The 23,767-nt window shown below is 36.7% G+C and overlaps 3 protein-coding genes across 5 annotated transcripts; 1 reads left to right on the top strand and 2 right to left on the bottom strand.

The window, feature by feature from the left end:
• The first annotated feature begins 2,490 nt into the window (after positions 1–2,490).
• LOC117633489 (DNA polymerase alpha catalytic subunit) lies at positions 2,491–13,407 on the top strand. Its single transcript, XM_034367115.1, has 32 exons — positions 2,491–2,669; positions 2,832–3,994; positions 4,144–4,314; positions 4,427–4,510; positions 4,637–4,711; positions 4,805–4,869; positions 5,071–5,161; positions 5,273–5,461; positions 5,749–5,912; positions 6,044–6,158; positions 6,768–6,947; positions 7,042–7,155; positions 7,798–7,917; positions 8,024–8,341; positions 8,504–8,596; positions 8,782–8,900; positions 9,004–9,076; positions 9,207–9,263; positions 9,390–9,482; positions 9,878–10,000; positions 10,078–10,175; positions 10,268–10,313; positions 10,885–10,998; positions 11,110–11,193; positions 11,324–11,437; positions 11,546–11,635; positions 11,718–11,791; positions 12,111–12,330; positions 12,493–12,546; positions 12,643–12,762; positions 12,860–12,934; positions 13,032–13,407. Exons 2-32 carry the CDS (start codon positions 2,861–2,863, stop codon positions 13,176–13,178), a joined length of 4,614 nt encoding a protein of 1,537 aa, XP_034223006.1. The 5' UTR covers positions 2,491–2,669; positions 2,832–2,860; the 3' UTR covers positions 13,179–13,407.
• A 691-nt stretch (positions 13,408–14,098) lies between these two features.
• On the bottom strand, positions 14,099–19,542 carry LOC117633492 (nicotinate phosphoribosyltransferase 2-like). Of its 2 annotated transcripts, none has more exons than XM_034367119.1 (16): positions 19,435–19,542; positions 19,125–19,328; positions 18,824–18,971; positions 18,571–18,690; positions 18,321–18,455; positions 18,140–18,201; positions 17,736–17,811; positions 17,043–17,144; positions 16,619–16,735; positions 16,415–16,473; positions 15,665–15,839; positions 15,328–15,462; positions 15,120–15,218; positions 14,865–14,973; positions 14,567–14,679; positions 14,099–14,472 (listed from the first exon to the last, which is right to left on the bottom strand). In XM_034367119.1, exons 2-16 carry the CDS (start codon positions 19,277–19,279, stop codon positions 14,395–14,397), a joined length of 1,683 nt encoding a protein of 560 aa, XP_034223010.1. In that variant the 5' UTR covers positions 19,280–19,328; positions 19,435–19,542; the 3' UTR covers positions 14,099–14,394. The 2 variants fall into 2 exon arrangements, with proteins under 2 accessions (XP_034223010.1, XP_034223011.1); XM_034367120.1 differs by having other exon boundaries at positions 19,430–19,513.
• Positions 19,543–20,417: 875 nt separating this feature from the next.
• LOC117633493 (transcription factor SPATULA) lies at positions 20,418–23,616 on the bottom strand. Of its 2 annotated transcripts, none has more exons than XM_034367121.1 (8): positions 23,062–23,616; positions 22,661–22,765; positions 22,455–22,520; positions 22,294–22,359; positions 21,360–21,674; positions 21,211–21,280; positions 20,947–21,103; positions 20,418–20,868 (listed from the first exon to the last, which is right to left on the bottom strand). In XM_034367121.1, exons 1-8 carry the CDS (start codon positions 23,461–23,463, stop codon positions 20,718–20,720), a joined length of 1,332 nt encoding a protein of 443 aa, XP_034223012.1. In that variant the 5' UTR covers positions 23,464–23,616; the 3' UTR covers positions 20,418–20,717. The 2 variants fall into 2 exon arrangements, with proteins under 2 accessions (XP_034223012.1, XP_034223013.1); XM_034367122.1 differs by having other exon boundaries at positions 20,418–20,857.
• Positions 23,617–23,767: the final 151 nt, after the last annotated feature.

Here is a 23,767-nt window from a genome sequence, read left to right as displayed (position 1 = left end):
TGTAAATTTGAAGATTAATAATATTATCAATAAAATTAGGGAATTGCTATTGGTACTATAAAAAAAATTTATTTTGAGGTTTTCCCTTTAAAGAAAAATTGCATTTACATAAGTGAATAGTGATTATTTTGAAGTGTGAATAACAATTCTCTAAAACTATAATGGCCATAACAATTTTGGTAATTAGTTAGTAATTTTTATTTTATGAGAAAGATATATAGTGAAATACTAATTTGATAATAAAAACCGCCTTATATGTGGTGTAAAACATGTAGCTTTTTACACCGCACGCAAAGGACGTAAGAATCATTGTCTTCCTTTTTTCTCTTTCTCTTTTATCTTTTTTTTTTTAAAAAAAAAATTCTTTAAATACATTGTGTTCGCTTATTATATAAGGTTGAATGTTTTCGTTATGAAATAAAAAAAAAAAAATTAAAAACAGATGCACATATCAACAGTAAAATAAAAAAACACACATACACAACTCCATCATTAAAATTTGTTTTGATTTCTTACTCCATCTTTTACGTTACAACGGTCATCAGAATGAACCAAATCATGTAATTATTCTAATCCTAACCCAATCAATGACTCCTCGTTTGTTGTTTCTATTCGCCAGCTGATAATAGAAAACAATTCATATGTATATGCAGATATGTACATCCCATCTTCATACGCTTCTAATTAATATTGAGATTTAGGCACGTCATTTTTAGGTGCAGGAAGTTCAAACTAATATTTATGGAAGTCACGGCCTTTATCCAATTGTCTCTTGTAGAACCTAATCCATTATTTTCATAATTCTAAAGCTACCTACGACCTAAATTTTATTCAAATTTGATGTGCACGCATGTAAAGCACAATGTTTATAGTGTGACAAGAATTATAATATAATTAATTAAGGTGATGGCGAGGGTTGTTATACTTAAATTATAATTAAAGTTTAACATGTTATATTGTCAGACTGTTAATTTGAACTAAAAACATATTTAATGATAACTTATATACGACCAATAATTAAATTGGGAATATAATAATGTTGAACACTAGAAAGAGAGGCGTTTCTCTTGAAGACATATCTAGATTTGGGCTAGGAATTTTCTATTGGCATGGTTCAACTTCTACGCAATGGACTTAAATTCATAAACATAAATATTTGTTTTTAGTAAGATGATTTTCTTTTTCAACAACTACGATCATCCTAAAAACGATGACGTATTGAAATCCACTCTACACCAAACAGCCGCATTTTTTATTTTTTATTTTATTTTATTTTATTTTTTCAGACATTTTTTATTGAGATGGACGATAATATACTAAACTCTCACACACTATATGGATGTTAGGACTCGAATCCAAGATCTTGCCTGGAGGAGCAATTGCTCCAAACCACTACACTAGTGAATCCTTTCCAATTGCCTTATATTTTAATTTGTTGGTGAACAACCCATAGTTGGAATCCCTCCCTACATTAGAAAAATGAGTAACTAATTACTAAATTATTAATGACATTAACTTGGGAGATAAACTTTCATGTTTGTAAATGAGACATTTGCATAGAGCTAGGGTAGTAAGCCCGTCTGCTCACACATAAGTTCGAGTCCCTCTCCCGGTAAAAAAAATTGATCACATCTTAAAAAATCGATGAATGAATACTCTAATTAAACAAGAATGACAATTTAGTAATTGATATCTTTGGTGGGCTTAGATTTTTATTTAGAGTTGAGCAATAAAGTTAAGCATCTCCTTACTACATAAAATCTATTGATATCTTTTATCACAGCTATAAAATCTATTGATATATTTTATCACAGCTAATAGAGTTAAGCATCTCCTTAACTATTATAAAAGAGAAGATGTTTCCCTTCACGTACTTGCTTAACTATATTAGCCGCTTCAACAAAAAGCTTAAGGAGATGCTTGATTTGAGATGTGGATAATCTACAGTTTATAACATTCACAAAAAAGTTGCTTAATCCTACGCAAGGTTTTGAGTTTGAATCATTCCTGATTAAATATCGTTTTAATTAAAGATGTTGCATAATCTTACAAGTTTAATTAATTTGAAGAAGTCACACTAAGGACGCTATTAAACACAAATCATACTCTTGTACCCCCATTTGGGATGATTCTACAAGCAAGCTAGTCATAATTTGAAATGAGTGTACATGTGATAATTTGTGTATCTCCCCTCGTTATGATATTTGAAATTTTTGGAATAAAACTATTATCACTCATCATTTTCAATAATAAGTTTTTTTTGACAGTGCTAATAATATCACTTCAAGGAAACGAAGAGTTAATAGAATAGAGTAGCGCCACCTGGCATGCGAGTCAGCTCACCGAGTCAAGGAAACGATCTCTGTACCATTCCCGCCATTTTGTCCCACCAAAATCCAATTCCGTTCCCGCCAAAACCACAAAAAAGTTTTATGTCAAAAATACCCCTAAGACAGAAAAAAATCGGCCTGCTTGTTGTTGTGACTCCCTCTTCCTTAAAGCTAACTTAAGCAGGGGTAAGATAGTAAAGCATGTAGCCCACCTAGCACCACTACCTCCACTCAACCTGAGACTCGCCGCTGGAGGAAGAAGAAGGCTCAAGAGAACCCAAAAAGACCCAGACTTTTCAGAGCTTGTTGTTCCCTAGCGAACAGCGATTCTTTCCCAAGGTCGGTTTTAACGGTCTTTTTATTTATTTTAATTCAAAATGATGAACTTTTTTTCTTATGTTTTCATTTTCGATTAATTGAATTTTTGGTCTGGAAATGGATTGATTTGATTCTGGGTTATGGTGTTGTATTGGTATTTATATATGTATGAATCTTTGACAGTCTAGCACTGAGATCGAAGAGACATATCAATGGTGGACGACGAGCAGCCAATTGAGGCCGTCGGGAGGCGGCGGAACCGAGGAGCTGAGGCGTCGGCGCGTGCCGGAGCCCTCGAGCGCCTGAAAGCTCTTCGCCATGGCGGCCGCCGATCCGAAGCTGGTGGGTTCCAGATCAAGATGGAGAACCCGATTTACGACACGGTCGGTGACGACGAGTACGACGCGCTCGTCGCCAAACGACGCGAAGAGGTTCGAGGTTTCATTGTCGACGACGATGGCCTGGGGTATTGCGATGAGGGCGAGGAAGAGGATTGGACCCGGGCTGGGCCGTCGTCCGATGAATCTGACGGCGACGATAGGCCGAAAAGGAGGAGAGCCGAGAAAAAGGATAAGGACAAGGAGAAGGAGGCTCGGCCCAAAAAGCCCAATTCTTCGCTTACGGCTGCGGCGGCGATGATGGGGAAGCAGAGGCTGTCTTCGATGTTTACTTCATCGGTGTTTGGGAAAACTAGAGATAATGAGAGGGGGAAAGGGTTGAACTGCGATAGTATTGTGGATGATGTGATTGCAGAGTTTGCGCCTGACGAGGAAGACAGAGAGAAACGGAGGAGGGGGCATTCGAACAAGAGTTTCGTGCCGATTTCTTGTGTTAAGAGTGAGAGAGGGTCTGATGGTGGTGTTGGTTTAACAAGGAGGGCTGAATTGGATGTAGTTGTTGCAAATGGTAGTGATTCTGTGCTGATTAATGAAGGGGCTAACGAAAATGAGGCCAAGAAGGACTTGGGTTTTGAACTTGATGATCCTCCAAGTGAGCAAACTCATAATGTTTCAGAAAATGGAGGGGTAATTGAGGAGAAAAGGGTGGATTTTGTTGAGGAGAAAGTGGAAGCTGTGGTTAAGAAGGAAGAGGTTTTTACTTTGAATGCGAAGATTAAGGAAGATAATAAGGACCCGGCATTGAGCGCTATGGCTGGATGGAAGGCAGTGAAAACTGGAGGGGATGGGGATGTTTGTAGTGGTACTGTGGAGGTCAACAGTGGCTCAAATGGTGAAGAGACTTCAGATTTTGATCTGGAAGAAGATGGGTCACTGCCTTTTTACATGCTTGATGCTTACGAAGAGTTATATGGAGCTAATATAGGCACCCTTTATCTATTTGGGAAGGTAAATGTGGCAATAGACTGATGTTATGTAAGTTCTGTTGTTTTCTTTGACAATGAACGTTTGTAATCTGTTTGATTGCGTAAGTGTAGTTCTAGTCTTGCATGATTAATCATGTTGCACTCTTTCATAGTTTTATTGTTTTGATATAGGTAAAAGCAGGAAGTACATACCAGAGTTGTTGTATGGTTGTAAAGAACATGCAGAGATGTGTCTATGCAATTCCAGACAGTTCTGTATTTCACACTGATGAAATGATGAAGCTTGAAAAGGATGCTGAAGAGTCAAGGATTTCTTCCACAGATTTCCGTAAGAAGCTGCATGTAAGTTTTTTTGTTTTTTTATTTTTTTATTTTATAGGCATAAATATACATACAATTTAGTATTTGTTTTTCTTTCGCTGCTATTGATGCTTTTACTGTTTTGCTTTCTCAGGATGTGGCTTCAGGTTTGAAAAATGACATAGCAAAGAAGTTGTTGGATCTCAATGTATCAAATTTTAGCATGGCACCGGTTAAGGTCTGCAGATTCACTCATTGAGATGTTTCCATTGATTGAATTTAAGTGAAGTTTGTTCAATCTTGTTAGCACTTAAATGTTTTGTTCCACATCTGTTGCTCATTGTGTTATTTGAACATATCACAGAGGAAATACGCATTTGAGCGATCTGACATACCTGCAGGAGAGAATTATGTACTTAAGATCAATTATCCATTCAAGGTATAACACTCAACCTGTAAATGAATCAGTTACATCATTGAAGTACACATCCAATTGCTGCACTCTTAATGAGTACTCATTGCACTGTTGCAGGATCCCCCACTTCCAGCAGATCTAAAAGGCGAAACTTTCTGTGCTCTTCTAGGAACTCATTGCAGGTACAAGAGTTAGTGCTGTTCCTCATGTTTGGTGTCTGATCTATTATTCTCAGATAGTTTCTTTTGTGTTTATATTTTTATTCATGGCTTGGCTGTTTCCTAGTGGATGGTAAGGTAACTCTAGAAAATACAGCTAGCTTATGTACTCAAGACTCATTTCCTTAAGAAATACGAGAAAACATAACATATTGCAACATACAGCGCGTTGGAGCTTTTCCTTGTTAAAAGGAAGATAAAAGGGCCTTCCTGGTTATCAGTTTCAAAGTTTTCTATCTGCCCAGCCCCAAAACGGGTGAGATCCTCAAGTCTGGACTTCAGTTATCATTCTAGCTGTGCTTATGGAATTCATATTTGCTTGTTTTCAGGTTAATTTGTAACACTTTCGGTTATTCTATATATACAGGTGAGTTGGTGCAAGTTTGAGGTGATAGTTGATTCTGCAAAAGACATAGGGGTTTCAAATTGCCCAAAGAAAACTGCAGAGAGTCCCCCAGTGGTTGTAACTGCAATAAGTTTAAAAACTATTATCAACCAAAAGCATAATGTTAATGAAATTGTCTCTGCATCTGTTATCTGCTGTCACAAGGCCAAGGTTTGTTCTAGAATCTTTTTTAGCGCTGCTCTTTATTATTATTTTTGGGTTTCTTTTTTCTTTCTGTAACTATTGATGCGTCTTGTTGGGATACACAATTATCTAAAGTCTATGCCATAGCGTGTAAATTTCTGTTTTAATCTTATGTTTATAAATTTTATCCATGTATTCGGACTTCTACAGTGAACAAAGTTTGAAATCATAAATTCTTACCTGCTTCTATTCCTGCTAAAGCAAATTACAACTACGTTCCAATATCCTTATATCTGTGCTCTTTGGCCTTTCAGATTGACACTCCCGTGTTGACCTCAGAATGGACAAGACCTGGTATGCTGAGCCATTTTACTGTTATCCGTAAGCTTGATGGAGGCATATTTCCAATGGGATTCACTAAAGAGGCTACGGATAAGAACTCTAAAGCTGGATCAAATGTTTTAAGCATTGAAAGCAGGTAAGTTGTACTCATGTATCTAGTTCTCAGTCAGTCCTTTTCTTTGTTCACTCTAGAAAAAGTAATAACTATCCTAACAAAAACTGTATTTTATGTATTGCCATTGAAGTATATTTGACTTTGTTTTGCAGTGAAAGGGCTTTGCTAAACCGTTTGATGATTGAATTATACAAGTTGGATAGCGATGTTCTTGTTGGACACAATATATCTGGGTTTGACCTGGATGTCCTTCTCCACAGAGCTCAGGTGGGAATACTTTTGCTTTGCTTTCTGTTAAAATTAATCTTACCTACCCATATTATGTATTTTTCAATGAGTAGTAAACAAGATAAACAAGGAGAAAGTCGTGAAACTATCATTCTAATATTTGTTATTGATAAAATTATACTTTGCTGCAATTATTTGCATCTAGAGACAAACTAAATGGTATCCCAACTGCTGACTAGATGCAGTTCCTCATCAGTTATGTGACCTGTTAGTACAACATTTCTTGTCTGTTGCATAAAAATCAAACAAAAGCCTGGCATATTCTTGTAAATGATTTGGATTCCAATTCTGAAATAAAACACTCATTCTCCAAATGCAGCTTTCTGCAGCTGTGCCGTTCCAGTGCATAGTTTAGTACTTTTATTGTTTCAAATGCCCATTTCTCATAAATACGCAATTTTACTCATGCTGCTAGTTCTAGTTTTTTAAGAAATGAAAATTCTGCTGTATCATGGAAGCACCCCCTCCCAGAAAAGAACCAAAGCAAAAATTGCCATTTATTATAATGTTTCCATTAATGCTGCTTTGTATATAGGTATTATGAGTTGCCATTTCCAATGAAAATTTAAAGATGTTCAAGTTTTGCAGGTTTGCAGAGTGCCAAGCAGCATGTGGTCCAAAATAGGCCGCCTCAAGCGTTCTGTGATGCCTAAGCTTGCAAAAGGAAGCACCATTTTTGGGTCTGGAGCAAGTCCAGGGATCATGGCCTGCATTTCTGGTCGCCTTCTGTGTGATACATACTTGTGTTCCCGTGACTTATTGAAGGAGGTAGGGTACTTGCGTTGGGGATTATATGCATGGTAATTCTGATGAGGTATATTTTCTCAGCATCTCATGTATGTGATGAATGTTGTTCTTCCAGGTTAGCTATTCTTTGACACAACTTGCAAAGACTCAGCTGAACAAAGACCGAAAGGAGATCATGCCACATGATATTCCCAGAATGTTTCAAAAATCAGAGTTTCTCATGGAACTTGTAGGTTCTCATGCTTACATTATTTACTATATGTGTTTTTTGTTTTTTGTTTTGGTTTTGTTGTTAAAAGTAGTTAAATGGTGATTTGTTAATCTATGCTAGACTACTTGGAGTGTTTTTGTAATCTCATAGTATCTCTTATCATACATAGATACAGTTTAAGTGAAGGGGCCATGATTATAAAACCAAAAACCTATTGTTTTAATTAACGAAACTAAAAATATCAATAAAATTGGTAAAATAATGTACTAGAAAAATGTATTAGGAGAGTACACTTTGATGTTAGCTAAGTTAGCTTTGTTCTTTTTATTCTGCAATTGGCTGATGGTTCATGGTTGTGTAAATATCTTTTAAAGTGGTTACACTGAATGTAACCACTTTAACTGGTCCTTGTCGTTCATTTGTGCCATTGCAACAAGTAGTGATGGACCATTATGCTTACCGGTTGTGTCAATCTCTTCCTAAAAAAACATGGTTCTTGTTTAGTTTTCTTGACGCCTCGAGGTTTTAAAATTCAATGCAAGCTTAGTGATATGACTTGTAAGAACTTCACTAACAGTTCAAGGGATAAATTTCCTACGATAAATGCAAAATTATTACTTTGTCTACTTGCGTGTGTAATAGTGTTTTTGATGTATTCAGATTGAATATGGAGAGACAGATGCATGGCTGTCTATGGAACTCATGTTTCATTTGAGTGTTCTTCCCCTCACACGTCAGCTGACTAAGATAAGTGGTAACCTGTGGGGAAAAACTCTACAAGTGAGTCGTATGATGATTTTTTATTTTATGAATTAAATTCAAAATTTGATAATGGACACGGCCTAAAAGGTATAGTTGGTCTAAATCTAATATATACATTTTTCAGGGTGCTAGGGCACAAAGAGTAGAATATCTTTTACTGCATGCTTTCCATGCAAAGAAGTATATTGTTCCAGACAAGTATCCTCATCCAAAAGAAACAAAATTGACAAAGCGGAGAATAGATAATGGTTCTGATGAGAGAAATGTTGATGAGTTGGATGTAAACGATGTAAATATTGATAATGATGCACATAGTGGTCATGGAAAAGGCAAAAAAGGTCCTGCCTATGCAGGTGGATTGGTCTTGGAGCCAAAGAGAGGTTTATACGACAAGTATATATTACTTCTGGACTTCAATAGTCTTTACCCGTCTATTATTCAGGTTCCTAACATTAACACTTCTGTTATCATTATCTGAATTTTTTACCTAAACCTTCTCTTTCCCCTTGCTGCCTTTTTCTAATATTTTTTGTCTCCCTAATGTTAAGTGAAGTAAAATCTTTTGCACATTCTTGTGAGTATCAATACTTACTTAATTTTACAGGAATACAATATATGCTTCACAACAGTGGAGAGATCTCAGGAAGGATTGGCTCCTCATTTGCCATCTAGTAAGACAACTGGACTTCTACCTGAGGTATAATATCATCCTCAGTAATGATTTGTTGTTTATTCATTCAGTACATTTTAGCTCAAACAGATTATTTCCTAATGAGATGTCTATTATAGTATGGAGCTGTATGCCTCATATCCTTTTTTCCATATTCTTTCTCTTAAGAAAATAGGTGCAGATATATGATATCTTTTTGCACTACTTTGCAGTTGTTAAAAGATCTAGTTGAAAGGAGGAGAAACGTGAAGAAATGGATGAAGACTGCATCTGGTCTCAAGATTCAGCAACTTGACATTCAACAGCAAGCTCTAAAGCTGACTGCAAACAGGTTTCTTTTGTTGTTTAGGCTTTTAATTTGTTGTCCTCATCTTGATTATATCTCACTTGTCCTTGAATTCATATATATATATATATATGGATGGGTATTGCAGTATGTATGGATGCTTGGGGTTTTCAAACTCGAGATTTTATGCAAAGCCACTGGCAGAGCTTATAACACTGCAAGTAAGAAAAATATGTTTAGCTTAGCTTACATTGTACTAGCGAATTGTTCAATCTAATATAAATACAGATGTTGGCTTTTACACTTACTGCTTCTATTCAGTATTGAGGAATTCCCATAATTGTTGTGCAGGGGAGGGAGATTCTACAAAGTACCGTTGATCTTGTTCAAAACAATTTGAACTTAGAGGTAATTTCTTGTATATCATAATAGAAGTAGTGGATACAGTCTTCTAATATCTACATCTAAGTTATGTCAGTTGACTGGTTAAGATTTAGCTTTTGAAGGATGTGCTACTTTTATTTTTTCTGGCAGGTAATCTATGGTGATACAGATTCAATAATGATTTACAGTGGACTGGATGATATTGCGAAAGCAAAAGCAATTGCATGGAAAGTCATTCAAGAGGTGAGGTTATAACCACAAAAGAGTGTTATCTAGATATTCTATGGTTTGTAAACTTTGTACTTGAGACCCTTCTCTTGCATATTAGAGGATTGCAATTTGTAGGAATTATTTTCTTAACAGATGTGAATGTCTTGAGTTACATTGAGAGTTTCATTCTTCCACATTCCTTTGGAAAATCCTTAATTTTTCTTAAAGAAAGCTTAAAATCCATTATATTTATACATGATGTTTCTGCAGAAAATAACATCATATGGCACAAATAGTTCTCATAACTATTGATAGATGGTTCCCAAAAGGGATTTCTCCCATTAAAAGTAGATGCTTTAGCGTGTGGCATCTGCCTCACAAAAACTATGCATACTAGTAATCTCCTTTCTGTTTTTCTTTGTATCCAGGTTAACAAAAAGTACAGATGTTTAGAAATTGATCTTGACGGTTTGTACAAGAGAATGCTGCTTCTCAAGAAAAAGAAATATGCAGCTGTAAAGGTGCAATTCAAGAATGAGACACCATATGAGGTATAAAAAAAATTCATACTCCAGGTTTTAGTTCACCCTTTCTTGGAAGACAATAAAAATTATATTTTTCATTGCAGGTTATTGAACGTAAGGGCCTCGATATGGTTCGCCGAGACTGGAGCTTACTTTCAAAGGAACTGGGAGATTTCTGCCTAAGTCAGATTTTGTCAGGAGGGTATGCTTTAGCTTTTTTTTTTCCCGACATTGCCAGTCTGGTTTTGTGCAAAGATTACTAATCTGTCGTATTTGTGGCTCATATGCTCACAGGTCATGTGAGGATGTTGTTGAATCAATTCATAACTCTCTGATTAAGGTGAAGTCATTGTTCTTTTCATATTGTTTTTTTTTTTTTTTTTTTTTTTTTTTTTGGTGGGTGTTTTGGGGACAAATGGTTTTTTCTTAATCATCAGAAATTTAAGCTCAGAGGTAAGTGGGGAAGGTTAGAAGGTAAAATGCTGAAATGAGACAGGCTCGGCTGAGAAAGCTTGAGGAAATGTTAAATCATGAATGAATGAGAAGAGAAGATAAGATAGTTCAGTGGGTATCTTGTCCTCTGAATTGGACTGCGTTTTTCTATATAACGAAAGTATGTTTCTTTTGAGAATAAAAAATCAGAAGATAAGATGGGGGCTTTTTTCTCTTCTTTTCCTTTTTTTTTTCCTTTTGATGAATAAATTTCCTAGAAACTGAAGTTGTTTCTGTTTGCCATGTTGAAATCATTGTGGGTTTCCCTGAGCCATTTTAAATCTGTTGAGGCTTTTTGTCCTTGTAAATTCATTTCCTATTATGTGGCTGTATGATCAAATGGATTGAATTGAGTTGCATTTTCATGATTTTGAAGCATCATGTTAAAAATGTATCAATTAATGTTGCATATTGAACAGGTGCAAGAGGACATGAGAAAAGGACAAGTCGCCCTTGAGAAATATATCATCACCAAGACATTAACTAAACCACCTGAAGCATACCCAGATGCCAAAAACCAACCACATGTTCAAGTGAGTTCAAGAAGGATATTTAAAGTCCAGTATTGATTGATCTGGTCCCATCTATTTGATGTGTTTTTTTCATTCATCTATTCTAATTGATACTTCTGCAAACAATCCTAGGTGGCCCAAAGATTGAAGCAAAGTGGTTATTCTACGGGTTGCTCTGTTGGCGATACAGTCCCCTATATCATTTGCTGTGAGCAGGTTTGGATGCAGTAGAAATGCGTTCTCTATTGAATGGATATTAATTGAACATTGAGCCCTTTTTTCAACATTCAAATGGTGATGTTCATCATGTGTAGCTTCTCACTCTCCACTCCCATTTGTTGGACAGGGGACCGGTTCAGTTAATTCAACTGGTATTGCTCAACGTGCTAGACATCCTGATGAATTAAAACGGGAAGATGGGAAATGGATGATTGACATTGATTACTACTTGGCCCAGCAGGTTCGTTCTCTGGTTTATTTTCTCTAAACCAAATTGTCATGGACTATGATCTTTTATGTAGTATGTTCTCCTGTTTGCTTGATATCTAAGTGCTTCATCCTGTGGCAGATTCATCCTGTGGTATCACGTCTTTGTGCTTCAATTCAGGGTACCAGCCCCGAACGCTTAGCTGATTGTTTAGGGCTTGACTCTTCTAAGGTAAATTATACCTCCCAGACAACTCTGAAAGTGATTGAAAGGGTTTTTCACTCTAATGTATTTTTGAAATTGGAAATTTTAGTTCAAAGTTAATTCAAGTGAAGCTGTCAGAGACGACCCTACCAGCTTGTCCCTTGCTGTTGACGATGAAGAGAGGTAACCTTATCTGACTGCCATTAAAATTTAGTTGACGGTTATAATTATTTTAAAGACTGAAGTGATACTTCGAAAATTTAAAGGAGCGTGCTTTACTTTCCCCAATGCAGGTTATTCAGTTTTTTTTAGTTCAATTTTTTCATTGTAGTATGCTTTTAATTCTGAAATTCCCAGTTTCTTTATATCTTGTGGCTAACTGTTTCCCAAATCTTTGATCCTATTTCCACTAGATCCTAAACCGAGTTTTTTCTCAAATTAGAATGAAAGGGTGAAGATTTCTATGAGAAAATAACACATGTATCCATGTGATGAACTGCAGATATCAGGGTTGTGAGCCTTTGATCTTGGCTTGTCCTAGCTGCTCTGGTACTTTTGATTGTCCATCTATCTTGAATTCCATTTCGAAGTCAATCACTGGAAAGTCAACAAGGCCACAAGCTGAGGAATCTACCATCGATTTTTGGCATAAACTGCGTTGTCCAAAATGTCCAGGGGAAGGTGATGTGGGCAGACTGTGTCCCGCAATGATAGCCAACCAGGTATATAGACTGACTCGTGTGATTTTGCACTCACCACTAATTATTCGTTGAGGCAACTACTGAGGATGCACTCGGATTCTGAAAAAATATATTGGTTTTGAATACCCTATTTACATTGAGCGTCTACTGAGGATGCACTCGGATTCTGTATTTATCTTTCAGGTGAAAAGGCAAGCAGACAGTTTTGTTTCAATGTACTATAAGGGCTCAATGACGGTAATTTGACCTCTTGCTGATTATTCTGGGGTTCATTGGAGTAGTGAGTTATGTGGTTATTGAGAATTAATATGAATCTTCTGATTTTACTTTCAGTGTGATGATGACACTTGCAAGTACAACACACGAAGTCTCAATCTTCAGCTTGTTGGTGATTCTGAGAGAGGAACAGTTTGTCCAGACTATCCTCGCTGCAATGGACGTCTTGTAAGAAAGGTTTGCATAAAAAACTTGTTGAAAAGAAAAATAAAATTGCTTTCTTTTAGTCCATTTTTTAGCTAATAATTTTTGGCTGTTAATGTACATTTATTAGTACACAGAAGCAGATCTGTACAAGCAGCTCTCATTTTTCTGCCATGTCTTGGATACAGTACGCTGCATTGAAAAGGTGATAAACATTTCTTCACCAGGACAGTAGCTCTTGGTATGAGCTTTTTTTTAAAAATTCACATAATTATAATCTTTTGCTGCAATTGGATTCGCAGATGGAGGCTAGCACTAGATTGCCACTAGAAATGGAGTTGGCCAAAATTCGGCCGATTGTGGATTTGGCTGCCTCAACAGTTCAAAGGATTCGGGACCGTTGTGCCTACGGATGGATACAGCTGCAAGATTTTTGTGTTACAGTTTAGATTGTTAGGTTTTGCAGATCTCTGCTGGTTAAGTTCACTTCATTTTCTTCTTTAGCCATTCCTGTATATATTAGAAACAGAATTATTTATCAGGTGAGCCATTTGCTCGGCTAAAAAGTCGGGATGAAATCCTGTTTTGCTTGGTAGGTTCTCGCTCAGCAATGTTTATGTGCAATCAGAGCCTGTAATCTCACAGCACTATTGTATAAAGCTATGCATTACAAGTTCACAACTTTCTTAACAAATGAAGCGCTCTCTCTCTCTCTCTCCCCAAAACCCTAGAGTAACGCCCAGAGCAGTCTCCTATTCGTTGAGTCGTTTGTTTCAATTCCCAATCCTGCTTGGACTGAATTCATTATAGCTTTTGAAGTGTTGCCAATCATCACACCCAACTTCAAAAAGAAATCAATTCTGGACACTTGTCCTCATTCTTTTTTGGACCAAAGTTAGGAAGGAGGGGGGTTTTTCTCACACTACTAAGATGACACGAGGGTTTGAACTTGAGACACTGGTATGCAAGTAAATGCTCTTTTTCACTAAACTAGACTCCATTAGCTAACACTGTCCTCATTAACTTTTCTACCTTTTAGTACCTTTAAAACTTCAGAAGCTAAACCCTAATAAACTATCTTTAACCAGTCTTTAAATATGTAACATAATTTCTCAACCCAGGACTGCTCATGAACTTAATTAAGCCTAAACATTTCTGGTTCAATTGGACCAGTACAATCAAGTCAGCCTGCTCAAGCATAGGCAAGATGAATTGGGCGGGGCAGGCCACCAGGTCCTTACTAAAATTCAGCTTTCTTGCTGGTCCGATTATGGACCCGAACTGAGTTAATGATGCTGAAAATTTGAGTAGGCCTTCATATCATCAGAATAAAATTGAAAAACAAAAAGAAAAAGAAAAAACCAACCACTAAATAAATGGAAAGTTTCGTGTTTTTTTTAATTTATATTTATTTAATTATTGAATCTCATTCAAAATGGATGATGAATTGCAGTGTCAGCCAAATAACATGAGGCGAAGCAACAATCATTCTATTAACAAGGAAAAAAAAAAACTAGCGTTCCCCAAGTCAGCTAAATTATGTATTTGGACATGTGTGTATGCTTTGACTACTTTAAAAGGAACTACTTTAACTTCAAACATCGCTTGCGCTAAGAAAACAAAAAGAATGTATACTGCTTCATGCAACCCCTTGCTGCTACATACTCACTGCAGCTCCCCAACAGGTGCTTCATTGAGCCACAGGAAGTGAATGAACTCGTACAATTTTGCACTCACACTAACCTGCTTAGTGTCGAACAAAATGTCGTTAAAATTTCAATCATTGAGAGGTGAGAATAGTTTCAGTAGAGATATATCAGTTGGTTCAGTTAAGTACCTTGTACGGTGTTGGGTTTAGTCTCCTCATGTGGTCGGGACGCATTTTCCTTAGTTGTGTTATGCAGCGGTCCCTGATGTCCCTTAATGGTGGCAGATCTTCTCTTATTCCACCTTCAATAAACAAGAATCTGAGTTTAGACATTATGTATACACAAGAATTCAATTGTTTTGGCATTTGTTTGATGCTCATGTCATAACCACAATAATACAAAAAGAAAACGGGAGGGGAGTGCTGAACGCTACATGTTCAGCTATTGTTCTATTTCCAAAGATGATGACAAATCCTGAAAGTGTACCTGGGCTTCCAGACCAAAAACATTTCATAAGTTCTTCAACACGCTGTGGCACCACATATGCTCTCTTTGATTCATTAAAAGGGTGACGACACAGGATTCTTTCTCCAACCTGTATGTCAAAATATAAATAAAATGAGACTTTCTGCTTCATCATTCCAGTGATCATCACATGGAGTGAAAAAGACAACATTGAGTTAGTAAATAATCTTGAGACAAATGTGGTGTAATTTATGCAGAGGCAAGTTCACAAGATACCTTTGGAGGTGGTTCATTTTCCCCTGTCATTATGTCTACCAGGGGATAACCTTCTTTTCCATACAATCTGTAACTCCGCTTTTTACAAGGAATGGATACCTAAAATAGGAAAAAAAAATTATAATCTAAAAGAGAATGGTACTGGAATAGAAACCTCCGCTTGATCCTAAATCTTTTGACTGGAAATTTGTTGACAGTATGACCATACCTTTGTAACATCTTCAGAAAGTTTAATGCGAGGCTGATTATTTATCTCAACAAGCTTGAAAACACACCCTAAGGCGGCTTGAGCATAGCAAGTAACTACATAGGTTCCAATTCCAAATGAGTCAACCTCATGACCCTACACAAAAAATAGACTAATCTAATTAAGACATTTGATTCCAAGAAAATGTATTTCGTCCTGCAGCAATAAATCTCTAAAGACAAACAACTTGAAGGTTATATATCAAGACTAAACAAAACCAGCATTCAAATGCCTATGTACAGTTCTGAAGCCATAGTGAATATACTTTATAAAAGCCCCATAAGTTCAGAATCATTACCTGTTTGTTTAAAGCATCCAAAGTTTCCTCGTTGAGATCATTACTAGCTGTAATATTCGTCTTTCCAAACCCAGGTACTCCAAATTCTTTTTCAATGGTACGGAAAATCTTCCGAGCCTCGCCAGACAAATATGCTAGGTCACCTGAATCCAACCTAATGCCGGCTGCTTTGTACCTGGACATAGCATCATCTAACTCATTAATGAAAGCTTCAAATGTAACTAGTTGAGTGCCTAAAAATATCAAATCAATTACGTCAAGAGTCTTCAAGTGCACAGATTAGCATGATGTCACAACAGTAACTAAAAAAATTGGAAATACAAGGTTAATGTAATAGTGCCTAGAGTAGAGGCAACTTTCTGGAAGAACTGTGGTTTATTCTATCACTTCTAAAAGGGCAATTTACCCAATGATGCAACCAAAACAACCCCAAGAAATAAGCTGCATGATTAAGAGATAGCGGAACAGATTTAACATGCCTAAGATCTTAATGTTTAAGCAATTAATATTGGCTTTAACCCCTTAAAAAGAAATAAACTACCACATGGGCTGCTAGGTAGGCGTTACATTGCAACTTCTAGTGATCTGTATTTACAACCAATGCACAATACTAAAATCATCAAGTAGATATCATTACTCTATGGAATGGTTATAAAAATGGCGTCACAGTATTAAAATTTGGAAGAAAACATTCAGCATTCATATTCACATTAAGAGAGCATAATTCATCACTGTTGATAACCGACATACCCTAAATCATTGAGTGCTAAAGCAACGGCACAATAGTTAGGGATTCCACTCCTCATAACCTGGTAAGGAATGAAAGGCATAGTGTTAAAGATTCACTTTTACTGGGACAATAAAAGTATAAGTGGTCCACAACCACATCATTAAACAGTGTTCAACAACCACACCATTAAACATTATGAAGTAAGCTGCATAATGTTTACTTACATCATATGTGTCTACAAGAGCTAGAAAGTTATCAGGGAATGCCAATGCATATGATGTGAAAGCTGCTAGCTCACTTTGATTGGTCTCACCAAAAGTGCCATTTAATGAATTCGACCACTGCAAAGCACAGACGAGTAAGTGTTGTCAAGATTTGATTGAACTCATCTTAGATCCTAGTAAATATGTAAAACAACTAACAAGAGGATTGCAGATCACATATACACATACATATTTGATAAAACCGAAAGGGTTTAGTAGTCCAACTAAAATTGAATGTCTATGAACATATACGCCATTAAAATAGCACAAATTTATATAACTTAATCAGTAAAAGAAATTAGAACCCAAGAAGAAATGAGAGAACACGCAATTGAGAAACATTAAAAAAGCATATAGATTTTATCTAAAGAGAAAAATCGAACACCTGAATCTTGCTTAACCAAGTCTGAGCCAGGCTAACAAAATCCTCACAAGTGCTCTGGCTATCACTGCTACGAAGTGATTTATCTATAATCTCGTCAGGGCTCTGCAAATCATTGTATAAATGAGACAGAGAATAGCTTAACATACAAAGGCACAAAAATCATGACGAAGAAAATATAATGCTCATAACATCTAATATTTCACTGTCATAGAACAAGGACTTGACACTAAACTCAATCTACTAAGGTTTCATAAGATATCACATTATTAATTTCCCTGATCAGATGGAATTCAATTACATTAAGGCCATGAAATCTATCTCAGATTTCAATGAATAAAAGATATAATTTTTAATGCTCATGTTTCAAATGAAAACGTCGTGCTGAAAAAAGGAAGAGAACTGTATCTGAAAAGAGGAAAAACCTTATAGTATAAGGATACTGGTATTTTAATTGGTAAAATAGACTTACTAGTTACTCCCCTAGCTCTGATTATATAACTGTAGATATGCACAAAATTGATAATCCTATTTTAAAGCCTATAAGGGGTTATGCAGAATAGATTCCAAGTCGGTGGTAGTGGGTGGATTAAACACCAGGGCACCCCCACACTACAATATAAAGAATAGATCACAAGTCTATGCATTTGAAGTTGCTCTTTCTAACTCTCCAATAAGGTTGCAAGAGTTGCGTACCATAAATGAGCTGACAAAAGCATGAGAATGTGTTCCACGAAGTGGTATTCCAAATAACTTCCCAGCTGCAACATTACTGTCAAAACATAATATAGAAATAAAGATAAGTTGTTCCAGATGTGTACTCAGAACAACAAAAGGGCTGCTGACGTATGTGATAAGTGTTAAAAAATGAAGGGTCTCAACTCAAGGGAGATTATACATATTTTTCCTATTTCATCTACCATCGGTCATGAACAAGTTCAAGTCAATTAAAATTTTTCCAGTCGTCCAATTGTGTGAATATGATTATATATTGTATACAGGAAAGTAAAATTCTTATGAAAAAGTACAAAATTATCCAATAGAATTGTGAACAAATGAAAATCACAATGCAAATATGCCGAGCTTCCAATAGACATTACCTTGTTGCATGAAATCCTCCCATGTAGCAGTACTTTGATGCCCCTATTCCCCCATCAGGTCCCTATATATAAAAATAAAGACATATTTGTTAAGAAGATAATCTCAGTTTAGAAATTCAGAACAAAGAATTTAAAATGTGAAAAAGCTGAGCTTGTCACAGCCCAAGCTTGTGTCGGACACCTGAGCCCGTCGAAGACCAAACTCAAGTAGCATTTTAGATTCTCCAGCAACAAAACGATGCCTTGCAGCATTAGTAGCAACTAATGATGCATAATTAATAAGATTCAAGAATGGAGTTTCCAGCAACTGAACCACCTGAAACAATAAAGCAAATATAAATTAGAAAACATGCTAAAAACAAGTAGATTGACTACAATAACCAAGCAAAAAAATTTATAAAGAACAAAAAAACTAGTATAATGGTTCTCACAGCAACTGGCCCTTCAACTCTTAGCAAGGGAACCTTTGGAAAAACAACTGAACCCTCTGTAATGGCATACACTTCAACTCCTGAACAGTCAACTCCTCTAAGATAATCATAGAATCCATCCTACAGTTCATCAATACAACTCAATTATTCAACTATTAAACTATTCGACACACATGCAAAATTACAATTTTAAGCTAAAACATGCACTAAAATTATAATGCAAATTACAATGAAAGTTTAAGAATTGGTTTACCTCACATGAAGGAGATAAAGATTCACGAACGAAATCGATTTCGTCTTCACTCAATTTGAAATTAGCAATGAATCTGATGCATTCTTCTAAACCAGCAAAGATTGTGTATTCACCACCGAAGGGGTTCTTACGGAAATATAAATCGAACCTGAAACAAATTGATATGTCACATACTTAAATTACTATTATCATTCTAAAGAATGCAAAGCTATGTTGGTTGCGGAGAAAGTTGAGAACTTTCTCGGGAACCAAACGGGGCAGCGTAAGTGGGTAAGTAGAGAGAGAGAGAGAAAAGACTGACACGGCTCGTTCGTTATGTTTGCCGGCTTTCCAGTAGGCGTAGGCCATGGTGAACTGGTAGAGATCCGTAAGCAGAGGCGTAACCATTGGATTGGTGGGGCCAGCCAGGACCCGACCCGAATGCTCCCCAATCGGACCGTTCGGTTTCGCCGCCATATTTGATACTCTCAATTGGTTTTCGTTCTTCTTCTTCTTCTCCGCTTAGCTATATAGGCAAGTAAATTATGTGTATGTACATAGGTGTGTGTATATATATAGGAGAGTGTGTGTGATTGTAAATTCAATTGAAATTAAGCCAACGCGTGCCTTACGATGACTGAAATGAGAGAGACCGTTCAAACCAAAGAAGAAGAAGAGGAAGAGGGATTGCTTTCATTTCATCGAAACGCAGGTGGCGAGAGAGAGAGAGAGAGAGGGCATCTATTTCTAAAATCCAATGCTAATGCATTGGAGACCCACTGTAGCTTGACGTGTCGTTATTGTCTTATGCAGGCCCCCTTCTTATGCGAACCATAGGTATTTGTTCATATTTGTCCTGTCAAAAATCATCCTCCTTTTTTATTCATTGATGCTGAAAATTTGAGCAATGCCCCTATAAAGGCGTGTAGGGGCAGATATGTTCGATATCTCATATCTGCACCCTAAAATAAAGGAGCGGTGTGGGATATTATCGTTCTTCTTAATAGAAAATGTTTTAAAGGGAAAAAAAGAAGAGTACTGGTGAGGGAGTATTTATCTCCTACATTCATGACAAATTTCTGTATATCAATCTCTTTCCATTCCTTTTCTCTAGAATCTTGATAAGAAACATAAATACATTTGTTGGTTTCATTGAATCTGCTCCAAAATCACAAAGTCAAGATGTTAACTTCAGAAGCTCCTTGTCCTTAGAAAGAAAGAAAAACAATGAATATGGTAAAAGGCAAAGTAAAAAACCTTTTGATTTTGACTATGGTTCCTGTAATTTCTCCTCCTTTTTTCTTTCTTTCTTTGATTATCATGATTCATGTACATACATGATACATGGTCAACCTGCATAAATTATTCTAGTATGACTCTTTTGGTTCTGTGTTTCAAACTTCCAAATTTTGACCGACTTGACCCTACAGTCAGTCGCATGAATTTTTCAGTCGCATGTAGAGAGAATTTCTATTGGTGGAAATTCACTTTTCTTGTTCAACCACACAACCTTAAATAACATCCCATTTGACTGATAAAACTTTCCAAGAAAAGAAAACTTGGAAGTATGGAAAAAGTTATTCCAATCCAAGCTCAACCTTGAAAATTTCAGTCATCAATACATAGGTCCTTTGTTTTTATGAAATTTCACAATAATAAAATATTACACAATCTTGAGGTAGCGTTGACAAAGCTTGATGTCATAATTTATAAACAAGACTTTCATATAATTCATATATGAGGAGGAGATACTTTCCAAATAAAAAAAGAACCACAAAATAAAGGGAAAGATAGAGTTTACATACATGTCTCATCCCTACCTTGTACTACTTCTACCAATTAAGTAACAAGCCTTGCCAAAGCATTGAAGAGAAAACTCATCACATGCCTGTGATTCGAGCACGCAATTGAGGCTCTAATCAATTTGGAGAATTACAAAAGCTGTTACAAGTTGTGGCTGCACCAAATCCAAAATGTTAAGAGTAGCCAAGCTTAACATGCACCATATGTGCCTTCTTTCAGTCTTGATGTTATCATTTGCAACCCTTCTTCTTCCTGTGCGCATACTAGTAAAATGTAAAAGTACGGCGCCCTCTTAACTATGTGAAGAAAGGATAAACATCTTATTCATCAGATATGCTTACCTATCAATATGAAAATTTTGTTTCATAGCCTTTAAAAGTAGACCTTCCTGCCGGTTTCTTCCTGTGATACATGCTCCCAGAGAACTACTGCCTTTCAGATCAGATACTTGTGTGTTAAAGGAAAGTGAAACTCTAGCGGTCGCTCCCAATTCAAATTCTTTCAAAAAAAAAAAAAAAAAAAAACATACATGTTAGACCAAAACTAGAACCCTAAATACATGTTGTTAAGAGTTATAGGGATGGGGAACTGTCGGATCAACCCACCTAAAGGATTCGTCTCCGAATGATTTACATTAATTTGTTGATGCTGCAACATGTCCTCCCTACAGATTTCCTTTATATGGGAATAATGTAAAAAGTTTAGTATCATTTCCTTAGCTCTGTATGCATTATTAACAAGGCCATAATTTTACCTCGGATGAGTTTGGTAGTTGAAAGGGTCCCAAGTGAGCCCGCATTGACGATTCCAACCCAAACGAGGTTTCTGAATTAACTACATTTGACATGTCTGGTACATATGACTGGTTTGCATCGGTGCATTGGTTGGAGAAATGGAACAAATTTTGTGTTGGAGATTCCTGGTTCATAAGCAGTGTGCCTGTCATGTCCAAATGCAGAGGCCTATTTTCTTCACCAAGGTCCATTCTCATCTGGGAGAGTTGGACAGGTTGCAGCGCTCCAGGTAGGCACATAGGATGCAGACTCATGCCATTTCTCATTGATAACATCTGAAATGAAATGTGAATCACATCTAAATCAATCAAAACCGAACTCTCAATTTTAATTGATGCTACAATAATTAGTTCAGCTGGCATTTCTCTATTTGTTCTATGCAGAAATTCCCATACTGTTCATAGGCAAGGGTGAAAAGGAATTTTTGAAGAAAAAGAGAGATTCTTTAAGCTGATGTAAACAGTCAATGGTGCAAAGCAATAAAAACATCACATATTTCATACAGCATTAGGGCTCCCTTGTTGGACTCAAGGAGCAAGAACTAATCACAAAGGATTAATACATCTTAAATTTCATCTGAGCAGAGACTGTCATGTGAGACAGCATCAAGAAACTTTTTGAAAGGCGGAGCAGCAAGAAACTTTGCCACAATGTGACTCTTTTTGCTCTAGTATTGGATCCTAGTGCACTCACATGGTCCAACCATGCAAATCACGTTGGAGTTGTTTTCCTATTTCTCTTTCTTGATTCGATTTTATGATACAACCAGCAACAAAGGTCTTGGAGGAGATCTTGGGATATGACCACACAGTGTGAAATTTAATCAAAATTTTACCAGGAAGAGTATTTTGAAGCTTCACTGTACACTAAAATGCAAAGAAGAAAGCTGCATACCTGCACTTGGAGCTGAAGCTGCTTGAGGTACTCAATGGCTTCATCAAGCATTGAAGCCTTATCCGTCTGCCACATTACAAAAAGACTAATCGTTCTCTCAAAAATCAAAATGACTCAAACAAACAAAATCAAAATCAAGCATCTTGGTATGTTTAATGTACCTTATTAGAATTTGGGATAAGATTTTGCAATGCCTTCATTTTCTCATTAATCCTACTCCTCCTCCTCTGCCCAACAAACCCAACACATCAAAACCCGAAAACAAAGTGGTTTCTCCGTTAAAAAAAAAAGAAAAAGTAAACCCATGTTGAAAATTTCAAATCCCATAATAATTTTGGAAAGAGGTTCTCAAACTACAAAAGCCAACCTTTTCAGACATATTATGGACTTCTGCAGCTCTGCTTCTCTTTGAAGAACTTCGACCACACCCTGGCTTCCCTGCCGCCTCTTCCACCAATGCTTCAAGACCCTCCTAAATTTATAATTCCTCAACATATTAAACTTAAAAAAAAATTCATATTACCAGAAAAAAGAAAAAGAAAAACTTGAACTTTTATTCTGTGTTTCTAATTACATCTTATTATTTCAGTCAAAATACTGTTTTTCATTTGATAAAAAAATTTAAACTAAACAAAGCAAATGCATTCTGCTCCATAAACTTTGAAAAAGGTTTCATGATACTCTAATTTTCTTGTACTTTCCCCACAATTTCTCAGCAAGCAAACAGACCACAAAAAGAAAAATTCAAACTTTCAAGTCTTAAATTACCTCGCTTTCACAATCATACTCGTCGGTCTCATTCTCACTCGCTCCGAACGAAGAGGAAGACACATTGGGATTCCCCGCTGGCAAAAGCGCGGCGGAAGAATCAACGGCCGTGATCCCGTCCCCTAGGAACATGGAGTGGCACGGACGGCTGAGATGATCAGGCAGAGCAGCAACGGACGGAGACGATGAAAACAAAAACTGCGGGGCCTTGCCCGTGTGGGCCACCACCGAGGCCAGAGAACTAGACGAACGGAGCAAAATCTGCTGCAGAAAAAGAGAAATTTCGTCGGACGTCGAAGGAGGCTGAGAAGAAGCAGCAGCAGCAGCAGCTGGAGAAACTGACGCAGAAGGTGAAGAAGAACAAGTGGCATTTTTGTAATAATGATCATAAGTATCCCCCATCACTCTCTGGTTTCTTTTTCAACTCTGTTTTTGGTTCTGGTGTTGTTTTGAGGTTTTGGGTATGTGAGAGAGAGAGAGAGAGAGAGAGAGAGAGAGTGGGTGTGTTTGCTTTGGCTTTTAATTTGGAGTTTGACGATTTGTTGCGTCTGGGAGTGTGGCAGAGTGGGCTGGTTTGCAATTGTCTGCAGATTAAATTAAACTTAAATTAACTACCGTTAATGAAATTAAAATCAAAGCGGATGATGATAATATATAGAAGAAGAGTAGCAGTCGCACTCAGCATTGCACGTGAGGCACACTAGAG

This window comes from Prunus dulcis, chromosome 7 (assembly GCF_902201215.1).
Source record: "Prunus dulcis chromosome 7, ALMONDv2, whole genome shotgun sequence".
In the NCBI taxonomy this organism is placed as follows: Eukaryota; Viridiplantae; Streptophyta; class Magnoliopsida; order Rosales; family Rosaceae; genus Prunus; species Prunus dulcis.
The sequence above is the reverse complement of the archived record's forward strand: the minus strand, read 5'-3'. Positions and strand labels throughout refer to the sequence as shown.

Coding starts and splice junctions, on each gene's coding strand:
- LOC117633492 (XM_034367119.1), bottom strand. CDS start 19,279: ATGGCGGCGAAACCGAACGGTCCGATTGGGGAGCATTCGGGTCGGGTC. Junction 18,456..18,570: donor GAGTTGAAGGGCCAGTTGCT/GTGAGAACCATT, acceptor TTATTGTTTCAG/GTGGTTCAGTTGCTGGAAAC. Junction 15,219..15,327: donor TTTCTGAAGATGTTACAAAG/GTATGGTCATAC, acceptor TTCCTATTTTAG/GTATCCATTCCTTGTAAAAA.
- LOC117633489 (XM_034367115.1), top strand. CDS start 2,861: ATGGTGGACGACGAGCAGCCAATTGAGGCCGTCGGGAGGCGGCGGAAC. Junction 7,918..8,023: donor TGTGGGGAAAAACTCTACAA/GTGAGTCGTATG, acceptor TACATTTTTCAG/GGTGCTAGGGCACAAAGAGT. Junction 9,483..9,877: donor CATGGAAAGTCATTCAAGAG/GTGAGGTTATAA, acceptor CTTTGTATCCAG/GTTAACAAAAAGTACAGATG.
- LOC117633493 (XM_034367121.1), bottom strand. CDS start 23,463: ATGGGGGATACTTATGATCATTATTACAAAAATGCCACTTGTTCTTCT. Junction 22,521..22,660: donor TCCATAATATGTCTGAAAAG/GTTGGCTTTTGT, acceptor TTTGTTGGGCAG/AGGAGGAGGAGTAGGATTAA. Junction 20,869..20,946: donor CAAAATTTTCATATTGATAG/GTAAGCATATCT, acceptor ACATTTTACTAG/TATGCGCACAGGAAGAAGAA.